The sequence below is a fragment of the Peromyscus maniculatus genome, chromosome 20 (genome assembly GCF_049852395.1).
Source record: "Peromyscus maniculatus bairdii isolate BWxNUB_F1_BW_parent chromosome 20, HU_Pman_BW_mat_3.1, whole genome shotgun sequence".
NCBI classification, from domain to species: domain Eukaryota; kingdom Metazoa; phylum Chordata; class Mammalia; order Rodentia; family Cricetidae; genus Peromyscus; species Peromyscus maniculatus.
In genome coordinates, this window is record NC_134871.1 from 51,875,233 (window position 1) to 51,898,858 (window position 23,626).

Here is a 23,626-nt window from a genome sequence, read left to right on the forward strand (position 1 = left end):
CAGACAGGAATGTCGGGAACAGTGCAGGACCACACCAGGCTGACAGGAAGGTAGGAACTGTGCTGGACCACACCAGGCTGAAGGATATGTAGGAGAACCAGAGAGAACTGATTCTGCAGAGGATTCTGTAGAACCTGCTGCCCACTTCACAGAAAAGAAAATGTTTGTGGGTAGTGTTGGAAAAGATACAAGAGAAATAGAGTTTAGCCAGACAGAGACAATAGAGGTTGTAGAAGACCGAGTGGAAGGTATTGAAGTCAGGGCAGGAATCGGATGGCAGAACTAAGGCAGGGACCATGGAGGAGTGCTGCTTACAGGTTCCTCAGCCTGGATCTCAGGGCCTCATTGAACAGTTTAACTGCCCTACCACCTGTATTCTATCCTGTCTTTCAATGCTCACTGTCCCCCAGGTCTGGCTCCGGACCCCCCTCAGCCCCACACAGCCTCTTGCCTTTAGGTTTGGGACCAGCGTTCCAGTATTGAAAGACGGGTATTGGGGGGCAGTCTGCAGTGAACTCTCCACGGTTCACCAGCACTTCCCGAACCGCCTTCAGTCCATTGATCACAACCACGGGCTTTCAGGACATCTGCAGGCTGAACACGTCACCATAGCGTTGTCGAAGCTGAAGGAGAGGGACAGAGCACTTAGGAAGTGAGGTGCCCACAGATCCTTGAACTAGTTTAATGCGTAAGTATTGGCACTGTGTCCATGTGTCCGTGTGTGTGTGTGTCTGTGTCATTGTGTGAGTGCACAATCAGTATGTGTACATATGCTTGTGTGTTTGTGTGTTTGCTTGCATATTTTAATGTGTGTGTTGTTTGTTTTGATCATTAGCCCTTACATTTCCTGGGCAAAAGCTCTTCCACTGAGCTCTGTGCCCTGCCTTAGACCTGGTGCACTGTGGCTGTGGAATCCCCATCCTTTAAGTTCCGCAAAGGACTCATGGTAGATATGACACCTGCTGTGATCTTGCCAGAGCCTAAACACTGTCCTGGGACCCCTCAATATCTCAGGACACATGAAGAAACTGCTTCCTTGAGATGGGCAGTGAGGCCAGGGCCCATACAGCAGCACGAGATTCAAGCAGCCCCAGCCCCTCTCCCTGCACTCAATCTCCTGACAGACATGCTGAACTTGTCCCATAATCCTGATCCACACTAAGACCTCATCTGGAACAGGCACATAAGGGATGTGGGGTCTTCATGATTGCTGCCCTCTCCAAACAGATATGAACCTTGATGTCACAACCTGCCTACCTCCTGGATTTCCCCTAATTCCCCCAAACCCTTTTGCCCTAGAAAGTAGAGTGTCCTCAGACCTGGCAGTGTCTGCAACCAGAGAGCTGTTAAGCCTGTCCCATCCTGGGATCCCAGCTCCGGCCTAACCTTGGCTACATCCCCAGGATGTAGTGAAACAGACACTGTAATCTCCGTATCCATCCACCACAAACTCCCTCACCTTGTAGAAGCTGTATGGCATGTACCTGAAGTCCACCTGCAGCAGATAGCTCGGCACGGGCAGGGGCACAGGGCCAGGTGGGTATCTAGAGTCCAGTGCTGGCACCGGGGCAAGAAATCCACCAGTAATATGAAAATGACTTTGACTATGGAAACAGACCCAGGGCATGCACAGTCAGCAACTCCATGGCAGCCCCACTGCTGCCCAGGCTTCCAGGAAAACAATGTCCAACACTCACCACAGCCTCCTGGGATCAGGAAGTCCCACAGATTGGAACCTGCGACCTTATAAGGGACTGCCAATGGTGCTCTTTTGTCCTTTGTCACAAGTTTCTGTGATTTGTTTGGCCAAGAGCAGTGAGGGGCCAGAGACCTTCGGTCCATCCTGAGAGCTGAACATCGCGGTTCTGCTGGGCTGAGCATGATGGGCAGATGTCCAATGGAACACCTGTTTGAGGTGCATAGTCATTACCTGTAGAAAAATGATCAGGTATTCCATCCATGTGCGGCTTCGGGGGCTTTAGGACACTGCCTTGGGAAGGAATAAGACCTCACCAAAGCTTCGGGGAACATTTTGTTGGCCAGAGAATGGCCTGACCGTCAGTACCAGTCAGTGGCTTCTGTGGGTGTGTGAGCAGTCGAGGGTGTCTCCTGCAGTTAGGGGAAGGAGGCTGCAGCCCCACGGGGTGAGTGAGGGGCAGTGTGGGAAGGCAGCAGGAGTCCCTGTGTGGTAGTGGGGGGCAGAAAGGAAAGGCAGCAAGAGCCCCAGTGGATTAGTGGGGGTCAGTGCAGGGAGACAGGAAAAGCCCCTCTAAGTAAGTGGGGTGCAGTGGGGAGATAGCTGGATCTCCTTGTCTTAGTAGGGGCCAGTGGGAAGGTAATTTGAGCCCATGTAATCCTCAGTGGAGGCCTGAGGTCCCACACTTGATCAGTAAAGCAAGACACACAATTAGGAGATTTCCCAGATCTGATCTTAGAGAGCTGAGAAATGGTCTGAAAAGCCTGAGGAGGCTACTAGGTTGGGCCAGGAACTTGTCCCACGGTGGTTTCTTTCCATTATTCACACTTTCTTTCTTGGTGGGTCAATCTCTCCCCCAACAGTCTTCCATATGGAGAAATGGAGGCCGTTTCCTCCTCATAACAGAGGCTGTGGTTAGGATGGGCAGCCATGAGGAGAATGTGAAGGTTACTCCTGAGCCTTCCAACAAATGTCACCTGTGTCCTGGGCACTGCTGGGCACACTGCACAGGTCAGCTCATCACTCACTAGGGTTAGCAAAGCTGCAGTCCCTGTCCTTGTTGGGGATCCAGACATCTGAAGACCAAAGGCTCAGAAATCCCAGTGGAATCCAGGTGGGCACTCTCTGCTGCCCCCTCCAGTGTGGCAGAGGGAGGCAGGAGCTGAGTGAGAGAAGATGGAGTTCACAGCATGCAGCACCTCAGCAAGGACCAGACACTGGGTCTGTCACCTCCTCTCTGCTGCCCCTGCCGCACCCTTCCCTGCCCATGTGTATGTTACTGGGGACTCTGGGGTACTCCATGCTTGTTGCTGGCCTGAAGCTGCCAAGTCAGCTTCCTGTTCTTTTCCATAGCTCTTTCCCTGCCCAACCCACTTAGGAAAATATGTCACCCTAGATTGGGGCACAGAGAAGGTTCTTTGATCTAACTTGATGTCGGTCTGAATGGAGCCCTGAATGGGAGTCAGGACAGCAGCATGGGTCACAGTCAGGAGTGGGGACAGAGACAACTGTGCTCTGGTCACTGATTGGCTCAGGTGGTGGCTTCCTCTTGTTTGCCTCAGGACCCTCCCAGGGTAACTTTTGTGGCCTGATTATCAAACCTGGACATTAGCTGTTTCACATTCTGCCTCTGTTCATTTCTCTACCTCTCTTCTGTGTGTCATGTATGACATCAGGAAAGAGCAGCAATGGTGCTGACTAGGTCTGAGTTTCCTGATTCAGGCTAAATGAGTCTCTGTGATCTAAGTGCACCAAGAAGGTGAAGGATGTCACACACTGTGTGATGTAAATAACCTGGTCTGTCAGCTGCTCCTGGGAGATGACCTGGATGCTCTGGTAACTGTCTGCCTGCTTACACTGTTTGAATCTTTCTCCTCCGTCCATGCCACATAGCCATGTGAACAATAGTGGCCTGTCATGATGAGTGTGACTTCTTGGTGACTGGGGTCTTGATATTCATGTCAGCTGCACAGCTGAGCCATGTCTACAAGAGCAAGCTGGAACTCAGTCCCTGGTCACCAGCGTTCAGGGGTGCTCCCAGTTCACAATTCTCTGTACACATGTCAACAGATACTTGATCACTGTCCTTTGGACTCCACTGGATGAGGACAAATAGGAAGGACCTGGGCATGTCTCTCCTGGACTCTGTTCTGTGTGTCATTTCCCTTTGCTGGCTTCAACTGTCTGGGTTCATTGGAGTGAGACCACAGTTTGTCTAAGGTCATTCCTGGGACCCTGCTTGCTTTCCCTAGGCTTGGTGGGAAGTGCAAACCCAGTAGCCTTGGGAAGCTTGTTGTGACTCCCTGGGGTGACTGTGTCTCTGAGGGTTCTGTCTCAGGAACACTTAGTTTGGGCAAAGGAAAGCCAAGAGACTCTTTATGGTTGGTGAAGCTCATGGTAGAGGCCACAGCGCGAGTGTTGCCAATGGTGTTCCCTATGGGATCCCAAACCACAGAACTAACACTTGAGATGCTTCACGCTTGGTATGTGAAGAAATGCAGCCCAGTGTGGTGTCACAGGCCTTTAGTCCCAGCATTAGAGAGGCAGAGGCAGGTAGATCTGTGAGTTCAAGGCCATCCTGGTTTACAAAGCAAATTCCAGGAAACTAGGACTGTTACAAAAGAAAGTAAAACAAAACAAAAATCCCAGACAAACAACAACACCACCATAAAAAACAGAAAAAGAAATAAAAAAAGGAAGGAAGAAAAGAGAAATTTATCTAGAATTTAAATATTTTTATTTAAATGATAAAGAAAATGAGAAGACAGTCAAAAGACAAAACTGAATGGCAAGGGAATCAAACTACAGCAGAAGTGTATCAGTCAGGTCCCAGCAGGACCCTGACTCTAAAGAGACAAGATCAGACCTTAGAATGGAGCGCCATGATCCCAACATCCACAACCTCTGAGGCAGCTGTGCATTGCTTTAAAACTGCTCATGATAGTTGAGGAGAACATTTTGAGACATTGTGTACACCTAGGGTGAAGCACTGAGAGACCCCCAAACAAAGCTTTCCAGGGGTTTTGATATTGTGGCTTCCTGTTTTGTAGAAGAGAGGATTCATGGATTGTTGCACCACACAAGTCTGCCAGAAATGTCTGAATATGTGCTGGACCCAATCAGGCTGACAGAACCTTTGGGAACTGTGCTGGACCCACCAGGCTGACAGGAATGTCTAGATATGTGCTGGAGCACACCAGGCTGACAGGAATGTCGGGAACTGTGCTGGACCACACCAGGCTGAAGGACATGTAGTAAAACCAGTGACAGCTGCTTCTGCAGAGGATTCTGAAGAACCTGCTGCCCACTTCACAGAAAAGAAAATGTTTGTGGTTAGTGTTGGAAAAGATACAAGAGAAATAGAGTTTGGCCAGACTGAGACCATAGAGGTTGTAGAAGACCGAGTGGAAGGTAGAAAGTCAGGGCAGGAATCAGGAGGCAGAACTAAGGCAGGGACCATGGAGGAGTGCTGCTTACAGGCTCCTCAGCCTGGATCTCAGTGGCCTCATTGAACAGCTTAACTGCCCTACCACCTGTATCCTACCCTGTCTTCCTCTGCTCACTGTCCCCCAGGTCTGGCTCTGGACCCTTTCCTGCCCCCATACAGCTTTTTTCCTTCCACTTTGAGACCAACACCCAGATATATATATATATATATATATATATATATATATATATATATATATATATATATAATTTTACAATACCATTCAGTTCTACATATCCGCTATGGGTTCCCATATTCTCCCCCCTCACACACCCTCCCCTTACCCCCAGGCTACCCCCCATTCCCACCACCTCCAGGACAAGTCCTCCCCCGAGGACTGCAATCAACCTGGTAGACTCAGTCCAGGCAGGTCCAGTCCCCTCTTCCCAGACTGAGCCAGGCATCCCTGCATAAGCTCCAGGTTTCAAACAGCCAACTCATGCAATGAGCACAGGACTTGGTCCCACTGCCTAGTTGCCTCCCAAACTGATCAAGCCAATCAACTGTCTCACCTATTCAGAGGGCCTGATCCAGCTGGGGGCCCCTCAGCCTTTGTTTCATAGTGCATGTGTTTCTATTCCTTTGGCTATTTTTTTCAATAATTGAGTAAAACTGAAATTTATTATAAGCCACAGTCATCCTAGGGACCTCCATGCTATATATATAGCCTCCATGGTTCTATGGGTTGTGGTCTGATTGTTCTTTATTTTATATCTAGAATCCACTTATGAGTGAGTACATACCATGACTGTCTTTCTGGGTTTGGGTTACCTCACTCAGGATGATTTTTTCTAGGTCCATCCATTTGCCTGCAAATTTCATGCTTTCATTGTTTTTCTCTGCTGAGTAATACTCCATTGTGTATATGTACCACATTTTTTTCATCCATTCTTCCGTTGATGGGCATCTAGGTTGTTTCCAGGTTCTGGCTATTACAAATAGTGCTGCTATGAACATAGCTGTGCATGTATCTTTATGGTATGAATCAGCATTCCTTGGGTATATGCCCAAGAGTGGGATGGCTGGGTCTTGAGGTAGTTCTATTCCTAATTTTCTGAGAAACCGTCATACTGATTTCCACAGTGGTTGTACAAGTTTACATTCCCACCAATAGTGGAGGAGTGTTCCCTTTGCTCCACATCCTCTCCAACATTGGTTGTCATTGGTGTTTTAGATCGTAGCCATTCTAACAGGTGTAAGGTGGTATCTCAGAGTCATTTCTATTTGCATTTCTCTGATGATTAAGGATGTTGAGCATTTCTTTAAATGTCTTTCAGCCATTTGTGATTCTTGTTTTGTGAATTCTCTGTTTAGCTCTTTAGCCCATTTTTTAATTGGACTGTTCAGTATTTTGATGTCTAATTTCTTGAGTTCTTTATATACTGTGGAGATCAATCCTCTGTCAGATGTGGGGTTGGTGAAGATCTTTTCCCATTCTGTTGGCTGTCTTTTTGTCTTATTGACTGTGTCTTTTGCCCTGCAAAAGCTTCTCAGTTTTGAGAGGTCCCATTTATTAATTGTTGTGCTCAGGGTCTGTACTGTTGGTGTTTTATTTAGGAAATGGTCTCCAGTGCCAATGCGTTCAAGAGTGCTTCCTATTTTCTTTTCTATTAAGTTTAGTGTAACTGGATTTATGTTCAGGTCTTTGATCCACTTGGACTTGAGTTTTGTGCATGGTGACAGATATGGATCTATTTGTAATCTTTTACATATTGACATCCAGTTATGCCAGCACCATTTGTTGAAGATACTTTCTTTTCTCCATTGTATAGTTTGGGCTCCTTTGTCAAAAACCAGGTGTTCATATGTGCATGGAATAATGTCAGGGTCTTCAATTGGATTCCATTGGTCCATATGTCGGTTTTTATACCAGTACCAAGCTGTTTTTATTACTATAGCTCTATAGTAGAGTTTGAGGTCAGGAATGGTGATGCCTCCAAAGGTTGCTTTATTGTATAGGATTCTTTTAGCTATCCTGGGTCTTTTGTTTTTCCATATAAAGTTGAGTATTTTTCTTTCCAAGTCTGTGAAGAATTGTGTTGGGATTTTGATGGGGATCACATTGAATCTGTAGATTGCTTTTGGTAAGATTGTCATTTTTACTATGTTAATCCTACCTATCCATAAGCATGGGAGATCCTTCCATTTTCTGATATCTTCTTCAATTTCTTTCTTTAGAGATTTATTTAAAGTTCTTGTCAAAAAGGTCCTTCACTTGTTTAGTTAGTGTTATCCCAAGGTATTTTATATTATTTGTGGCTATTGTAAAGGGTGATGTTTCTCTGACTTCTTTCTCAGCCCTTTTATTATTTGTGTATAGGAGGGCTACTGATTTTTTTGAGTTGATCTTGTATCCTGCCACTTTACTGAAGGAGTTTATCAGCTGTAGGAGTTCCCTGGTAGAGTTTTTGGGGTCACTTATGTATACTATCATATCATCTACAAATAGTGAAAGTTTGACTTCTTCTTTTCCAATTTGTATCCCTTTGATCTCCTTTTGCTGTCTTATTGCTCTAGCTAGAACTTCTAGTACTATATTGAATAAATATGGGGAGAGTGTACATCCTTGTCTTGTTCCTAAATTTAGTGGTATTGCTTTGAGTTTCTCTCCATTTAATTTGATGTTTGCTGTTGGCTTACTATAAATTGCTTTTATTATGTTTAGAAATGTTCCTTGTATTCCTCCTGATCTTTCTAAGACCTTTATCATGAAGGGGTGTTGGGTATTGTCAAAGGCTTTTTCAGCATCTAAGGAGATGATCATGTGGTTTTTTTCTTTCAGTTTGTTTATATGGTGTATTACATTGACTGATTTTCGTATGTTGAACCATCCTTGCATCCCTGGGATGAATCCTACTTGGTCGTGATGGATGATTGTTTTGATGTATTCTTGGATTCGGTTTGCCAATATTTTGTTGAGTATTTTTGCATCAATGTTCATGAGGGAGATTGGTCTGTAGTTCTCTTTCTTTGTTGCATCTTTGTGTGGTTTGGGTGTCAGGGTAATTGTAGCCTCATAAAAAGAGTTTGGTAGTGTTCCTTCTGTTTCTATTGTGTGGAACACTTTGAAGAGTATTGGTATTAGTTCTTCTTTGAAAGTCTGGTAGAATTCTGCACTGAAACCATCTGGTCCTGGGCTTTTTTTGGTTGGGAGACTTTTGATGACTGTTTCTATTTCTTTAGGGGTTATTGGTCTATTTAAATGGTTTATCTGGTCTTGATTTAATTTTGGTATGTGGTATTTATCCAGAAAATTGTCCATTTCTTCCTGGTTTTCCATTTCTGTGGAGTACAGGTTTTTGAAGTATGATCTGATGATTCTCTGGATTTCCTCGTTGTCTGTTGTTATGTCTCCCTTTTCATTTCTGATTTTGTGAATTTGGGTGCTCTCTCTTTGCCTTTTGGTTAATTTGGCTAGGGGTTTGTCTATCTTGTTGATTTTTTCAAAGAACCAATTCTTTGTTTCATTGATTTTTTGTATTGTTCTCTTGTTTTCTATTTCGTTGATTTCAGCCCTCAATTTGATTATTTCCTGGCGTCTATTTCTCCTGGGTGAGTTTGTTTCTTTTTGTTCTAGAGCTTTCAATTGTCCTGTTAATTCATTGGTATGGGATTGCTCCATCTTCATTATGTGTGCATTTAGAGCTATGAATTTTCCTCTTAGCACTGCTTTCATAGTGTCCCATAAGTTTGGGTATGTTGTACTTTCATTTTCATTGAATTCTAGGAAATCTTTATTTCTTTATTTCTTCCTTGACCCATTGTTGTTTCAGGTGGGCATTATTCAGTTTCCATGAGTTTGTGGGTTTTCTATAATTTTTGTTGTTGTTGAGGTCTAACTTTAAGGCATGGTGGACTGATAAGATACAGGAAGTTATTCCAATTTTTTTTGTATCTGTTGAGATTTGTTTTGTGTCCAAGAATGTGGTCAATTTTTGAGAAGGTTCCATGGGGTGCTGAGAAGAAGGTATATTCTTTTGTGTTAGGATGGAATATTCTGTAGATATCTATTAGGTCCCTTTGAGTCATAACATCTGTTAGGTCCTTTATTTCTTTGTTAAGTTTCAGTTTGGTAGATCTATCTTTTGGTGAGAGTGGTGTGTTAAAATCTCCCACTACTAACGTGTGGGGTTTGATGTGCATTTTAAACTTTAGTAGTGTTTCTTTTATGAATGTGGGTGCTTTTGTATTTGGAGCATAAATGTTTAGAATGGAGACTTCATCTTGGTGGTTTTTCCCGTGATAAATATGTAATGTCCATCCTGATCTCTTTTGACTGATTTTAGTTTGAAGTCTATTTTATTAGATATTAGGATAGCTACATCAGCTTGTTTCTTAGGTCCATTTACTTGGAAAGCCTTTTCCCAGCCCTTTACTCGGAGGTAGTGTCTGTCTTTGAAGTTAAGGTGTGTTTCTTGTATGCAGCATATGGATGGGTCCTGTTTTCTTATCCATTCTGTTAGCCTGTGTCTTTTTATAGGTGAGTTGAGACCATTGATATTGATGGATATTAATGACCAGTGATTGTTAATTCCTGTTATTTTTTGTGGTTGTGTTGTGTTGTCCTTCTTTGGTGTATGTTGGTGTGGGATTATCTATTGCTTGATTTTTCATGGATGTGTTTAGCTTCTTTGGGTTGGATTTTCCCTTCTAGTGCTTTCTGTAGGGCTGGGTTTGTGGACAGGTATTGATTAAATCTGGTTTTATCCTGGAATATTTTGTTTACTCCGCCTATGGTGATTGAGAGTTTTGCTGGGTATAATAGTCTGGTTGGCATCCGTGGTCTCTTAGTGTCTGCATGAGATTAACACCCAGGTTTTTAAGACAGGTATTGGAGGGCAGTCAGAGGTGTTTTTTTCACAATTCACTAGCACTTCCGAAACCGCCTTCAGTCCATTGATCACAACCATGGGCTTCCAGGCCATCAGCAGGCTGAACATGTCACCATAGCGTTGTCGAAGATGAAAGAGAGGGACAGAGCACTTAGGAAGTGAGGTGCCCACAGATCCTCGAACCAGCTTAATGGATAAGTATTGGTACTTATCCGTGTGTGTGTGTGTGTGTGTGTGTGTGTGTGTGTGTGTGTCATTGTATGAGTGTACAATGAGTGTGTGTGCAAATGCTTGTGTGTGTGTTTGCTTATTTTGATCCTTAGTCTTCATATTTGCTGGGCAAAAGCTCTTTCACTGAGCCCCATGCCCTGTCTCAGACCTGGCGCCCTGTGGCCGTGGCATCCCATCCTTTAAGTTCAGTAAAGGACTCATGGTAGATATGACCACTGCTGTGATCTTCCCAGAGCCTGGACACTGTCCTGGGGCCCCTCAGCATCTCAGGACACATGAAGAAACTGCTTCCTTGAGATGGGCAGTGAGGCCAGAGACCACACAGCAGCAAGAGATTCAAGCAGCCCCAGCCCCTCTCTCCCTCCACTCGGTCTCTGTCAGACACGCTGCACTAGACCTGAGATCATGCCCTTCACTCAGCCCTCCTCTGTGACAGGATCCTAAGGACTTGGGCCTTCATGATTGCTGTCCTGCCTAACTGGATCTGTACCCTGCTGTCACACCCTCATTACCTCCTGGATTTTGCCTCACTTTCCAAAATACCTTTTGGCCTAGAAAGGACAGTGTCCCCAGGCCTGTCAGTTTCTTCAACCAAGGAGCTGTTTAGCCTGTTCCATGCTGGGGCCCAGCTCCTGTCTAATCCCTGGCTATATCTGAAGAATGTGGTGCCACAGACACTGTAACCTCGGTAACCATGCACCATGGTCTCTCTCCCCTTGTAGAACCTGTGTGGCAAATCCTTGAAGTCCACCTGCAGCAGGTTGCCCAGCACAGGCAAGGGCACAGGGCCTGGTGGGTAGCGAGAAGTCCAGCGCGGGCGCCGGTGCATCAGATCCACCAGTAATATGAAGAGGACTGTGAAAATGGCCACAGACCCCAGGCCACACCCAGTCAGGAGCTCCATGGCGGCCCCACTACTGCCCAGGCTTCTGGGAAAACAATGTCCAACACTCACAGCAGCCTCCTGGGATCCGGAAGTCCCACAGATTGGAACTTGCCACCTTATAAGGGATGGTCTATGTGGCTTTTTGTCCTTAGCCACAATTTTCTGTATTTTGTTTAGTCAAGTGCAGTGAGGGGTCAGAAACTGTCAGTCCATCCCAAGAGCTGAACATCGAGGTTCTGCTGGGCTGAGCTCTGGGCAGATGTCCAATGGAACACCTGCTTCAAGGTGCATAATCATTACCTGTAGAAAAATGATCAGGTTTGCCACCCATGTGCAGCTTTGAGGGACTGAGGACAATGCCTCGGAGGCAGTAAAAAAAAAAAAAAAAAAAAAAAAAAGCTTCACCAAAGCTTTGTCAAACTTTGTGTTAGCCAGAGAGGATGGCCTGACCGTGAGTATCATCAGTCAGTGGCTTCTGTGGGTGTGTGAGCAGTCGAGGGTGTCTCCTGCAGTTAGGGGAAGGAGGCTGCAGCCCCACGGGATGAGTGAGGGGCAGTGTGGGAAGGCAGCTGGAGACCCTGTGTGGTAGTGGGGGCCAGATAGGAAAGGCAGTGAGAGCCCTAGTCGATTATTTGGGGTCAATGAAGGAAGGCAGGAAAAGCCCCTCTAAGTGAGTGGGGCCAATGGGGGAGACAACTGGAACTCATGTGGGGTCATGTGGGACATATGGGGTGTTACCTGGATGCTTTGACTGACGGGGGGCTGTGGGGAAGATAGCTGGACCCAACTTGATCAGGAAAGCAAGACACACAATTAAGAGATTTCTCAGACCAATCTGAGAGAGCTGAGAAATGGTCTGAAACACCTGAGGAGGTCACTAAAGTGCGCCAGAAATCTATCACATGGTGATCTCTTTCCTTTATTTACACTTTCCTTCTTGGTGGGCCAATCTTCCCCCAACATCTTCCACATAGAGTTATGGAGGCAGTGTCCTCCTCATAGCAGAGGCTGTGGTTAGGATGGGCAGCCATGAGGAGAATGTGAAGGTGACTCCTGAGCCTTGCAACAAATGTCACCTGTGTCCTGGGCACTGCTGGGCACACTGCACATGTCAGCTCTTCACTCACTAGGGTCAGTGAAGGTGCAGTCCCTGTCCATGTTGGGGATCCAGACCTCTGAAGATCAAAGGCTCAGAATCTCAGTGGAATCCAGGCGGGCGCTCTCTGCTGCCCCCTCCAGTGTGGCAGAGGGAGGCAGGAGCTGAGTGAGAGAAGATGGAGTCCACAGCATGCAGCACCTCAGCAAGGACCAGGCCCTGGGTCTTCTTCTCCCCGCTCTCCCTGTTGCCCCATCCTTTCCCATGTCTATGTCACCGGGTCCTGTGGGGGACTCCACACTTCTTGTTGGCCAGAAGCCCCCAATCTGCTAAGTGTTCCTGTCCATAGCTCTTGGTCCTGCCCAATCCTGTTAGGATATTATGGCACCCTAGGTTGGGGCACAGACAAGGGTCTTTCTCTTGCTCAAACTTGCCCTGAATGGGAGTCAGGACACCAACATTGGTCATGGCCAGGAGTGGGAACAGAGACAACTGTGTTTGGTCACTGGCTCAGTCTGGTAGCTTCTTCCTGGTTTACCCCAGGACCCTCCCAGGGTAACTTGTGGAGTCTGATGGTTAACTGGATGTCAGTTGTCCCACATTCTGCCTCTCTTCAAGTCTCCTCCTCTTTTCTGTGTGTCATGTATGATACCATGAAAGAGTAGCAATGGTGCTGACTGGGTACAGATGTGCAGGATAGCATGGACCAACTTAGGTGTGGGATGTCCTGTATGCTGTGAATATATGTTGCTATGACTGATTGATAAATAAAATGCTGATTGGCCAGTAGCCAAACAGGAGGGATATGCGGGATGAAGAGAGAGGAGAATAATGGGAACAGGAGGGCTGAGGTAGAGAGATGCTGCCAGCTGCCACAAGGAGGAGCATGATGTAAGATACTGGTAAGCCATGAGCCATGTGGCAATGTATAGATTTATAGAAATGGGCTAAGATATCAGAACAGATAGCAAGAAGCCTGCCATGGCCATACAGTTTATAAGTAACATAAGTCTCTGTGTGTTTACTTGGTTGGGTCTGAGTGGCTGCAGGAGCCAAGTGGACACACGAACACCCCAGCAACACAACTCAGTTCTCATTTTCCAGCTTCAGGGATAAATGAGTCCCCATGATCAAAGTACAATGAGCAGGTGAGGGATGTCACACACTGTGTGCTCTAAAGTCCCTGGTGTGTCACCAGATCTTGGCAGATGACCTGGATGCTCTGGTGAACCCCTGCCTGTTAGCCCTGTTTGCCCCCTTTCATCCTCCATCTGTGTCTCCTCAGCCATGTGAACAAATGTGTCCTGTCAGGATCAGGGTGATTTCCAGGGAGACTGGGGTCTTGGTATTCATGTCAGCTGCTCAGGTGTGCCATGTCTGCAAGAGCAAGCTGGAACTCAGTCCCTGGTCATCAGGGTTCAGGGGTGCTCCCAGGTCACAATTCTCTGCACACATGTCAACAGACTTGATCACTGTCCTTTAGACTCCACTGGAGGAGGACAAATGGATCCTGGGCAGTCCTGCACCTGACACATGTGGCAGACAGCTGGGGGTGTGCCCAACCGCCTGAGCTCTGCTGTCCCTTTCCCTGCTGCTGCTTTTCTTCCCTGTCCTCTCTCTGCAGTCACCTCTGTGGGGACAGCAGCCTTCCCAGCTCTGGGAACCTTTCCAGGCGCTCATGCACCTCAGGGTCTCCGGGAAATTCTGCGTCTCAATCACTAGACAGGACCAGTGTGGGTCCTGTTAGGCTCATGACACCTGTCCCTGGGACCCATGGAGTCCTGCCCCCTGCCTGCAGTTTGTCACCACCTCAGTCACTGCTGCTGTGTCTTTCTCGTGACAAGGGTCAGCCTACACTCTGAGCACCAGCACTCTCCTTCCTTCCTCTCTTTCCTCCCATCCTGCTCTCCGGCTTTCCCTTCTTCCCATTCAGTTTTCTCTTTTCTCCCTCCCTGGTTCTGTGTTCGTGATACTGTGATCCTCAGTATGGAATCTTGCAGTCCTAAATCTTGCTTTATAGCCCAAGCTAGCCCAAACTTGCCATTCTCTGTGTCAGGGTCCGAGGTCCTGAATCTGTAGCCTTCACTTTGCACTAGGGTGAGCTCAACCCTTTCTCCTAGCATTCAAGGTGTCCATTAGGAAGGCTCAGGTGCAGGGAGAGGGGTGATGGTGGACCGTTCTCTGAGGACCAGATGCAGACAGGGTGAGAGTTTCAATGAGAAAGCAAGTGGTACCCACAAAACTGGTTTATTGTGGGAAGATCACAGTAAGCTAGGGGCGGGACTAGAATCTGTGTCCTGCTAGCGAGTGACTGCACAGAGCTCATAGGGGGAGGGGGATACCAGAAATGTAAAGACCCCATGGTCGCTGGGCCGGGGCTGTCCGTCAGGCACCAAGAAGCTAAAGCGCTGCAGGAGGCAGGTGAAGAAGAGGAAGAGCTCCATGCGGGCCAGAGGCTCCCCCAGGCATGCTCTACGGCCTGTGGGTGGGAGAGGGGCTCAGTCAGTCTGGGGCCTGATGGATGCTCCACCCTCCAAGGCCCCTGGGAAGAGACAGGGAGCCAGGCACCCCCTCAGGACCTGCTGAGAATGGCATGAAGGCCTCATGCTTCACAAAGTGGCCCTGGGCATCCAGGAAGTGTTCAGGATGGAACTGGAGAGGCTTCTCCCAGACAGTCTCATCCTTCAGCACGGAGGACAGGTTGGGGAAGAGGGTCGTTCCCTGGTAAGAGGTACATTGTGTAAACATGGACTGGGACACAGTTAACACAACTCTGGAGACCAAGTTCACATGCACAACCTCTTCCTGCACACACTGGACCTGTTTCCCAGTGCATCTTAGCCCCTTCACTACTGATAGAAGGTGTCCCAAACCAAGACCTGTCCCTGTGTGCAGTGCTTCCTAAAATTCCCTGTGGCTTATTCAACTGGACATCCCACTTCCCTCGAGAATCCTGCTCAGTGGCTGTCGTGTGCTCACACTCAGGTTGGTCCCATCACCATGTGGAAATCCAGGATGTGGTGGTCTTGGTCTTTCCTGCCCTTGTTTGTTTGTGGCCATGGTACGGTACAAGGGCCATGCATACCTTGGGGATGAGGAAGCCCTGTACTTCAATGTCACGAGAGGTCATGTGTGGCAAATTCATTGGGACAATGTCTGCAAATCGCTGGACCTCATGAATGACAGCATTGGTGTAGGGCATGCGGGCCTGGTCTGCCATCTCTGGACTCCGCCCCTGTCCTATGACTTCATCGATCTCCTGGTGGACTCGGCCTGGAGAAACAGCACCCCCTAGCCCAGTTAAGAAGTCCCAGGAAGATATCCCTTAACTCTCTACTACTTCTGTGTTAAGGGCTGGGTCCATGGGAGTAAGATGTCCATCACCCTTGCCTGGGTCTGGGTCAAGTCAGTGCTGGGAACCACAAGTGTCCCAAGAAGGCTTAAGGAGTGTGCCTCTTCCCTCCTTCTTCTTTCTTCCCAGCCCCAGCAAGACTCACGCTGTACATCTGGGTGCAGGATCATGAGCAGCAGGGCCCACGCCAGTGTGATGGAAGAGGTCACCATCCCAGCACCAAACAGGTCAGAGACGACCAAACGTAGATTGGCATCATTGAAGCTGCTCTCGGGGTTCCCCTTGGCCTGGGCCAGACAGAGATGGTGGACTCAGAGTAGAGAGGGAAAAGCCCCAGAGTACCTTCCCATTATCTCTAGGAGGCCACACTTGGGGTCACTGGGTTATTCACAGGTTCACCCTCTTGGACCTCACCTTGCACCGGACACCACATCTCATAGTCTCTCACCTTCTCCACCTCTGCCAGGAAGGCATCAGTCAGGTCTCGGGGTGGCTGGGCAGGGTCCCGGGTCCTCCTGTGCTCATTCACCAAGTTATCCACCATGGCCATGAAGGTCTTTTGCCCAGCGAAGACTTTGTCAACCAGCCCCGGGATGCGCAAGAGAATTGGGAACGTGTTCAGAACCTGTGACAGCCAAGGAAAGCTGCTTTTTAATCTAATGTGTTAATAACTAGGATGTCTAATGTAGTTATCATTATTTCAATGTTTGGTTGTACATGCATGATGTCAGGAATCCTGTTGCCATGACAATGATGGTGAAGTCAGGGGAACACCTCCAGTCAGTTCTCCCCTTACCCTGTGGTTTCCAGGATTCGAACTCAAGTACTATGCTTGTTTGGTGAGCTCCTTTACCCACTGACCATCTCTTGACCTGGACACTTCGGATCAATGTTGATCTAATCCAGTCTCGGATTCCAGCCTCTTCCACAATGGACACAGGGCCTCTTTGTCCCCACCAATCACCTGCCTCCTCCTCTGTTCCAGCCTTTAGGCTCTTACAGCCCAGGGTGAACAGAACGACTATCCTACCTTGGAAACCACAGGCTTGTGTGGTTTCCATGTAGACAGAGGACACAGGTTCTCTCCCTTTCTAGAAACTCTGACCTTGTACATTCCCCCCACTCCCCATCTTTGGAGGTTTGTCAAGGTCCAGGCCTTTCCTCCTGCAGTGGACTCCCAGAAGGCCTCTCCCATGGCCTTGGCACACAGCTTCCTCAGGGAAGATGGACAGCATTGATGTGGCTCTGTGGGCTGCCCTGATCCTCCTACCTCAGGAAACAAGCCAGTGTTCTCTCCCATGTTTTCTTCCAACATTTTTAGCAGCTTGGTGAACTGAGGGTCTCCATACTCAAAGCGCCGAGCATAAATGAGGGACGTGATCACATTGCACACAGCTTTGTTCAGGAGGTGGCTGGGATTGAGGGGCTGTCCTGGGAGTGGAACAACAAGTGAGTCACTGTACAACTCATGTCTTGTGTGACCATCTGCATCCCTCATCCATCACCCACCAGCCTTTTCAGCGAGGGCGTCACAGAGGTGGCCAGCCTCATCTGTCACCCACTGCTCCAGGGATTTCTTGCCCAGGCCAAAGTTGCGCATGGTGGACACAGAGAATCTTCGCTGCTCTCGCCACTCGGGCCCGTAAGGTGCAAGGACCACACCTGTAGACACATGTTTGTGTAACCAAGGATGCCTGAGTGTGCTGTCCTCTACTCCTCTGGAATCAGTATCACCCATAACCTCTCACCTTCACCCCCAGCACACCCCCATCCCCTTCCAGCAAGTTAAGTTGGCTCCGTGGTGGATTCAGAGGCCTTTGAACTGCTCCACTGCATTACCCCCTGTGTCAGGTCCTTCCTCTGCTCACTGTCCCCCAGGTCTGGCTCTGATCCCGTCTCTGCCCCCGCACAACACTTTGCCTTTAGCTTTGGGCCCATAGCCCATGTGTTGAATGGCGGGCACTGGGGGTCGGTCAGCAGTGTCCTCTCCACAGTTCACCAGCACTTCCCGAACCGCCTTCAGTCCATTGATCACGACCATTGGCCTCCAGGCCATCTGCAGGCTGAACACGTCACCATAGCGTTGTCGAAGCTGAAGGAGAGGGACAGAGCACTTAGGAAGTGGCAGTCTCAGGTCCTAGAACCAGGTTCACTGTACAAACACTGGTGTTCTCTCTCTCTCTCTCTCCTCTCTCTCTCTCTCTCTCTCTCTCTCTCTCTCTCTCTCTCTCTCTCTCTCTCTTCTCTCTCTCTCTCCCTCCCTCTGTCTCTGTCTCTGTCTGTCTGCTGCCTGCCTGCCTCTCACTCTCTTTCTCTCTCTCTCTCTCTCTCTCTCTCTCTCTCTCTCTCTCTCTCTCTCTCTCTCTCTCTCGGTGTGTGTGTGTATTGTTGTTGTTATTGAACCTCGGTCTTCACATGTGTTGGGCAAATGTTCTACTGAGCTCCATCCCCAGTCTGAGATCTTCTACCCTGTGGCTGGGGCATCTCACTTTCGAAGTTCAACAAAGAACTCAGTAGATCTGGTCACCCAGCTGTGACCTTTTCAGAGCCAGGAAAATGTTCTAGTGCCCCTGAGCATCTCATGACACATGAAGAAACTGCTTCCTTGAGATGGGGAGTGAGGCATGAGGCCAGAGACCACAGAGCAGCACGAGATTCAAGTAGCCACAGCCCCTCTCCCTGTACTCAATCTCCTGACAGACTTGCTGAACTAGTCCCACAATCTTGCTCCACACTAAGACCTCATCTGTGACAGGATCATAAGGGACGTGGGGTCTTCATGATTGCTGCTGTGTTTAACCAGAACTGAACTCTGCTGTGACACCCTACCTTACCTCCTGGAATTTGTCCCCAAAACTTTTGCCCCAGAGAGTTCCGAGTGTCCTCAAATCTGGCAGTGACTGCCACCTGGAAACTGTTAAGCCTGTCCCATGCTGGGGACCCAGCTCCCTATCTAACCTGTGGTTCCACAGACACTGCGACCTCGGTTACTATCTACCACGGATTCCCTTACCTTGTACAAGCTGTATGGCATGTCGTTGAAGTCCACCTGCAGCAGGTTGCCCAGCACAGGCAAGGGCACAGGGCCTGGTGGGTAGTGAGAAGTCCAGCGCTGGCGCCGGTGCATCAGATCCACCAATAATATGAAGAGGACTGTGAATATGGCCACAGACCCCAGGCCATACCCAGTCAGCAGCTCCATGCCTGCCCTAATGCTGCCCAGGCTTCAGGGAAAACAATGTCCAACACTCACAGCAGCCTCCTGGAATCAGGAAGTCCCAACAGCTTGGAACGTGCCACCTTATAACAGACTCTCAATGGTGACCTTTGTACTTTGCCACTAGTTTCTGTGATATGTCTAGCCAAGTGTAAGGAGGGGCCAGAGATGTGTAGTCCCGCCCAAGAGCTGAACATAGCAGTTCTGCTGGGCTGAGCATGGTGGGCAGATGTCCAGTGGATCCCTGCTTCAAGGTGCACCATTATGACATGTAGTAAAACTTTTGGTCTGCCCAACATGCAAAGCTTTGAGAGATTGAGGACATTGCTTCTGAGCGGAATAAGACATTACCAAAGATTCGCGGAATAATTTGTTGTCAAGACATGAGGGGCTGTATGTCACTACCAGTCAATGGCTCCCATGGGTGTGTGAGTAGTGGGAGGGTGTCTCCTGCAGTTGTTGGGAGGCAGCTGTAGCCCCTGTGGGTGAATAAGGGGCAGCTGGAGCCCTGTGGGTGAGGAAAAAGCAGTGGGGGAAGGTAGTTGGAGCCTATGTAGTGTTCACTTCATGTCTGAGGTCATCCAGTTGATCAGGAAAGCGAGCCACACGGGGAGATTTCTCAGATCCAATCTCAGAGCGCTGAGAAATGGTCTGAGAATCCATGGGAGACCACTAAGTTGGGCCATGAAATTGTCACATGGTGGCCTCTGTCTCTTTTCAGTCTTTCTTTCTTGGTGAGTCAACATCTTCCCCAAAAGTCTTCCACATGTAGATATGGAGGCAGTGTCTTCCTCATGCCAGAGCTCCGTGGTTAGGATGGGCAGCCATGAGGAAAATGGAAACATGACTCCTGAGCCATCCAAAAAATGGCACCTGTGTCCTGGGCACTGCTGGGTACACTGCACATGTCCACTCATCAATCACTAGGGTCAGTGAATTTGCAGTCCCTGTCCTTGCTGGGGATCCAGACCCCTGAAGAACAAAGGCTGACATGTCTAAGTGGAATCCAGGCTGGCGCTCTCTGCTGCCCCCTCCAGTGTGGCAGAGGGAGGCAGGAGCTGAGTGAGAGGAGATGGAGTCCACAGCATGCAGCACCTCAGCAAGGACCAGACCCTGGGTCCCCTCCTCTCTGCTGCCCCTGCCACCACTTCTCTGCTCACATCTATGTCACCGGGGCCTGTGGGGGACTCCATGCTTGTTGCTGCCCTCCCGAATCAGCTTCCTGTTCTTGTCCATAGCTCTTTCCCTGCCCAACCCACTTAGGAAAATATGTCACCCTAGATTGGGGCACAGAGAACGTTCTTTGATCTAACTTGATGTCGGTCTGAATGGAGCCCTGAATGGGAGTCAGGACAGCAGCATTTGTCACAGTCAGGAGTGGGGACAGAGACAACTGTGCTCTGGCCACTGATTGGCTCAGGTGGTGGCTTTCTCTTGTTTGCCTCAGGACCCTCCCAGGGTAACTTTTGTGGCCTGATGGCCAAACCTGGACATTAGCTGTTTCACATTCTGCCTCTGTTCATCTCCACCTCTCTTCTGTGTGTCATGTATGACATCAGGAAAGAGCAGCACTGGTGCTGACTGGGTCTGAGTTTCCTGATTCAGGCTAACTGAGTTCCTGTGATCTAAGTGCACCAATGAGGTGAAGGATGTCACACACTGTGTGATGTAAATATCCTGGTCTGTCAGCTGCTCCTGGGAGATGACCTGGATGCTCTGGTAACTGTCTGCCTGCTTACACTGTTTGAATCTTTCTCCTCCGTCCATGCCACCTAGCCATGTGAACAATAGTGTCCTGTCATGATGAGTGTGACTTCTTGGTGACTGGGGTCTTGATATTCATGTCAGCTGCTCAGGTGTGCCATGTCTACAGGAGAAAGCTTGAACTCAGTCCCTGGTCACCAGCATTCAGGGGTGCTCCCAGTTCACAATTCTCTGTACACATGTCAACAGATAATTGATCACTGTCCTTTGGACTCCACTGGAAGAGGACAAATAGGAAGGACCTGGGCATGTCTCTCCTGGACTCTGTTCTGTGTGTCATTTCCCTTTGCTGGCTTCAACTGTCTGGGTTCATTGAAGTGAGACCACAGTTAGTCTAAGGTCATTCCTGGGTCCCTGATTGCTTTCCCTAGGCTTGGTGTGATAGGCAAGCCCAGTTGGCTTGGGAAGAATGAAGTGACTCCCTGGGGTGACTGTGTCTCTGAGGGTGCCTCCTCAGGAACACTTAGTTTGGGCAAAGGAAGGCCAAGAGACTCTTTATGGTTGGTGAAGCTCATGGTAGAGGCCACAGCCCGAGTGTTGCCCATTGTGTTCCCTATGGGATCCTAAACCACAGAACTAATACTTGAGATGCTTCCCGCTTGGTATGTGAAGAAATGCAGCCCAGTGTGGTGTCACAGGCCTTTAGTTCCAGCATTAGAGAGGCAGAGGCAGGTGGATCTGGGAGTTCAAGGCCAGCCTGGTTTACAAAGCAAGTTCCAGGAAACTAGGACTGTTACAAAACAAAGTAAAACAAAACAAAAAACCCAGACAAACAACAACACCATCATAAAAAAAGGGAAAAAGAAAAGAAAAAAGGAAGGAAGATAAGAGAAATATATCTAGAATTTAAATATTTTTATTTAAATGATAAAATGAGAAGACAGTCAAAAGACAAACTGAATGAAAGGGAATCAAAGTATAACGGAAGTGTATCAGCCAGGTCCCAGCCGGAACCTGACTCTAAAGAGATAAGATCAGACCTTAGAACGTAGTGCCATGATCCCAACGTCCACAACCACTGAGGCAGCTGTGCATTGCTTTAAAACTGCTCCTGATAGTTGAGGAGAACATTTTGAGACATTGTGTACACCTAGGCTGAAGCACTGAGAGACCCCCAAACAAAGCATTCCAGGGGTTTTGATATTGTGACTTCCTGTTTTGTAGAAGAGAAGGATTCATGGATTGCTGCACCACATAAGTCTGCCAGGAATGTCTGGACGTGTGCTGGAGCACACCAGGCCGAAGGACATGTAGTAGACAGGAATGTCTGGACGTGTGCTGGACCACACCAGGCCGAAGGACATGTAGTAGAACCAGTGACAGCTGTTTCTGCAGAGGATTCTGAAGAACCTGCTGTCCACTTCACAGAAAAGAAAATGTTTGTGGGTAGTGTTGGAAAAGATACAAGAGCAATAGGGTTTGGCCAGATGGAGACCCTAGAGGTTGTAGAAGACTGAGTGGAAGGTAGAAAGTCAGGGCAGGAACCAGGAGGCAGAACTAAGGCAGGGACCATGGAGGAGTGCTGCTTACAGGCTCCTCAGCCTGGATCTCAGGGCCTCATTGAACAGCTTAACTGCCCTACCACCTGTATCCTACCCTGTCTTTCTCTGCTCACTGTCCCCCAGGTCTGGCTCTGAACCCCTCTCTGCCCCACACAGCCTCTTGCCTTTAGCATTTAGACCAACACTCAAGTGTTCAAAGATGGGTATTGGGGGGCGGTCAGCAGTGTCCTCTCCACAGTTCACCAGCACTTCCCGAACCGCCTTCAGTCCATTGATCACAACCACAGGCCTCCTGGCCATCTGCAGGCTGAACACGTCACCATAGCGTTGTCGAAGCTGAAGGAGAGGGACAGAGCACTTAGGAAGTGAGGTGCCCACAGATCCTCGAACCAGGTTAATGCATAAGTATTGACAGAGTTCCACGTGTGTGTGTGTGTGTGTGTGTGTGTGTGTGTGTGTGTGTGTGTGTGTGTGTGTGTTTGCATATTTGAATGTGTGTGTTGTTTATTTTGATCCTTAGTCTTCATATTTGCTGGGAAAAAGCTCTTTCACTGATCTCCATGTCCTGTTTCAGACCTGGCACCCTCTGGCTGTGGCATCCCATCCTTTAAGTTCAGCAAAGGACTCATGGTAGATATGACCACCTGCTGTGATCTTCCCAGAGCCTGGACACTGTTCTGGGGAACCTCAGCATCTCACGACACATGAAGAAACTGCTTCCTTGAGATGGGCAGTGAGGCCAGAGACCACACAGCAGCAAGAGATTCGAGCAGCCCCAGCCCCTCTCTCTCTCCACTCGGTCTCTGCCAGACACGCTGCACTAGACCTGAGATCATGCCCTTCACTCAGCCCTCCTCTGTGACAGGATCCTAAGGACTTGGGGCCTTCATGATTGCTGCCCTGGCCAAACAGATATGAACCTTGCTGTCACAACCTGCCTACCTCCTGGATATACCCAACCCCCAAACCCTTTTGCCCTAGAAATTAGAGTGTCCTCAGACCTGGCAGTGTCTGTAACCAGGGAACTGTTAATCTTGTTTGATCCATCCACCACGAACTCCCTCACCTTGTAGAAGCTGTATGGCATGTACCTGAAGTCCACCTGCAGCAGATAGCTCGGCACGGGCAGGGGCACAGGGCCAGGTGGGTATCTAGAGTCCAGTGCTGGCACCGGGGCATGAAATCCACCAGTAACATGAAAATGACTTTGACTATGGAAACAGACCCAGGGCATGCACAGTCAGCAGCTCCATGGCGGCCCCACTGCTGTCCAGGCTACCAGGAAAACAATGTCCAACACTCACAACAGCCTCCTGGGATCAGGAAGTCCCACAGCTTGGAACCTGCCACCTTATAAGGGACAGCCTATGGTGCTCTTTTGTCCTTTGTCACAAGTTTCTGGGATTTGTTTGGCCAAGTGCAGTCAGTGAGGGGCCAGAGACCTTCGGTCCATCCTGAGAGCTGAACATCGAGGTTCTGCTGGGCTGAGCATGATGGGCAGATGTCCAATGGAACACCTGCTTTGAGGTGCATAGTCATTACCGTAGAAAAACGATCAGGTTT

General features: G+C 48.6%; 1 protein-coding gene across 1 annotated transcript; it reads right to left on the bottom strand.

The window, feature by feature from the left end:
* Window positions 1–14,459: 14,459 nt before the first annotated feature.
* LOC102910252 (cytochrome P450 2D3-like) lies at window positions 14,460–18,867 on the bottom strand. The gene is made up of 9 exons (XM_042265245.2): window positions 18,594–18,867; window positions 17,501–17,672; window positions 17,090–17,242; window positions 16,851–17,011; window positions 16,029–16,205; window positions 15,726–15,867; window positions 15,314–15,501; window positions 14,808–14,949; window positions 14,460–14,707 (listed from the first exon to the last, which is right to left on the bottom strand). The coding sequence occupies exons 1-9, from the start codon at window positions 18,780–18,782 to the stop codon at window positions 14,529–14,531; spliced, it is 1,503 nt and encodes a 500-aa protein (XP_042121179.1). The 5' UTR covers window positions 18,783–18,867; the 3' UTR covers window positions 14,460–14,528.
* Window positions 18,868–23,626: the final 4,759 nt, after the last annotated feature.

Coding starts and splice junctions, on each gene's coding strand:
- LOC102910252 (XM_042265245.2), bottom strand. CDS start 18,782: ATGGAGCTGCTGACTGGGTATGGCCTGGGGTCTGTGGCCATATTCACA. Junction 17,673..18,593: donor TGCCATACAGCTTGTACAAG/GTAAGGGAATCC, acceptor CCTCTCCTTCAG/CTTCGACAACGCTATGGTGA. Junction 14,708..14,807: donor CTTCATGCCATTCTCAGCAG/GTCCTGAGGGGG, acceptor TCCCACCCACAG/GCCGTAGAGCATGCCTGGGG.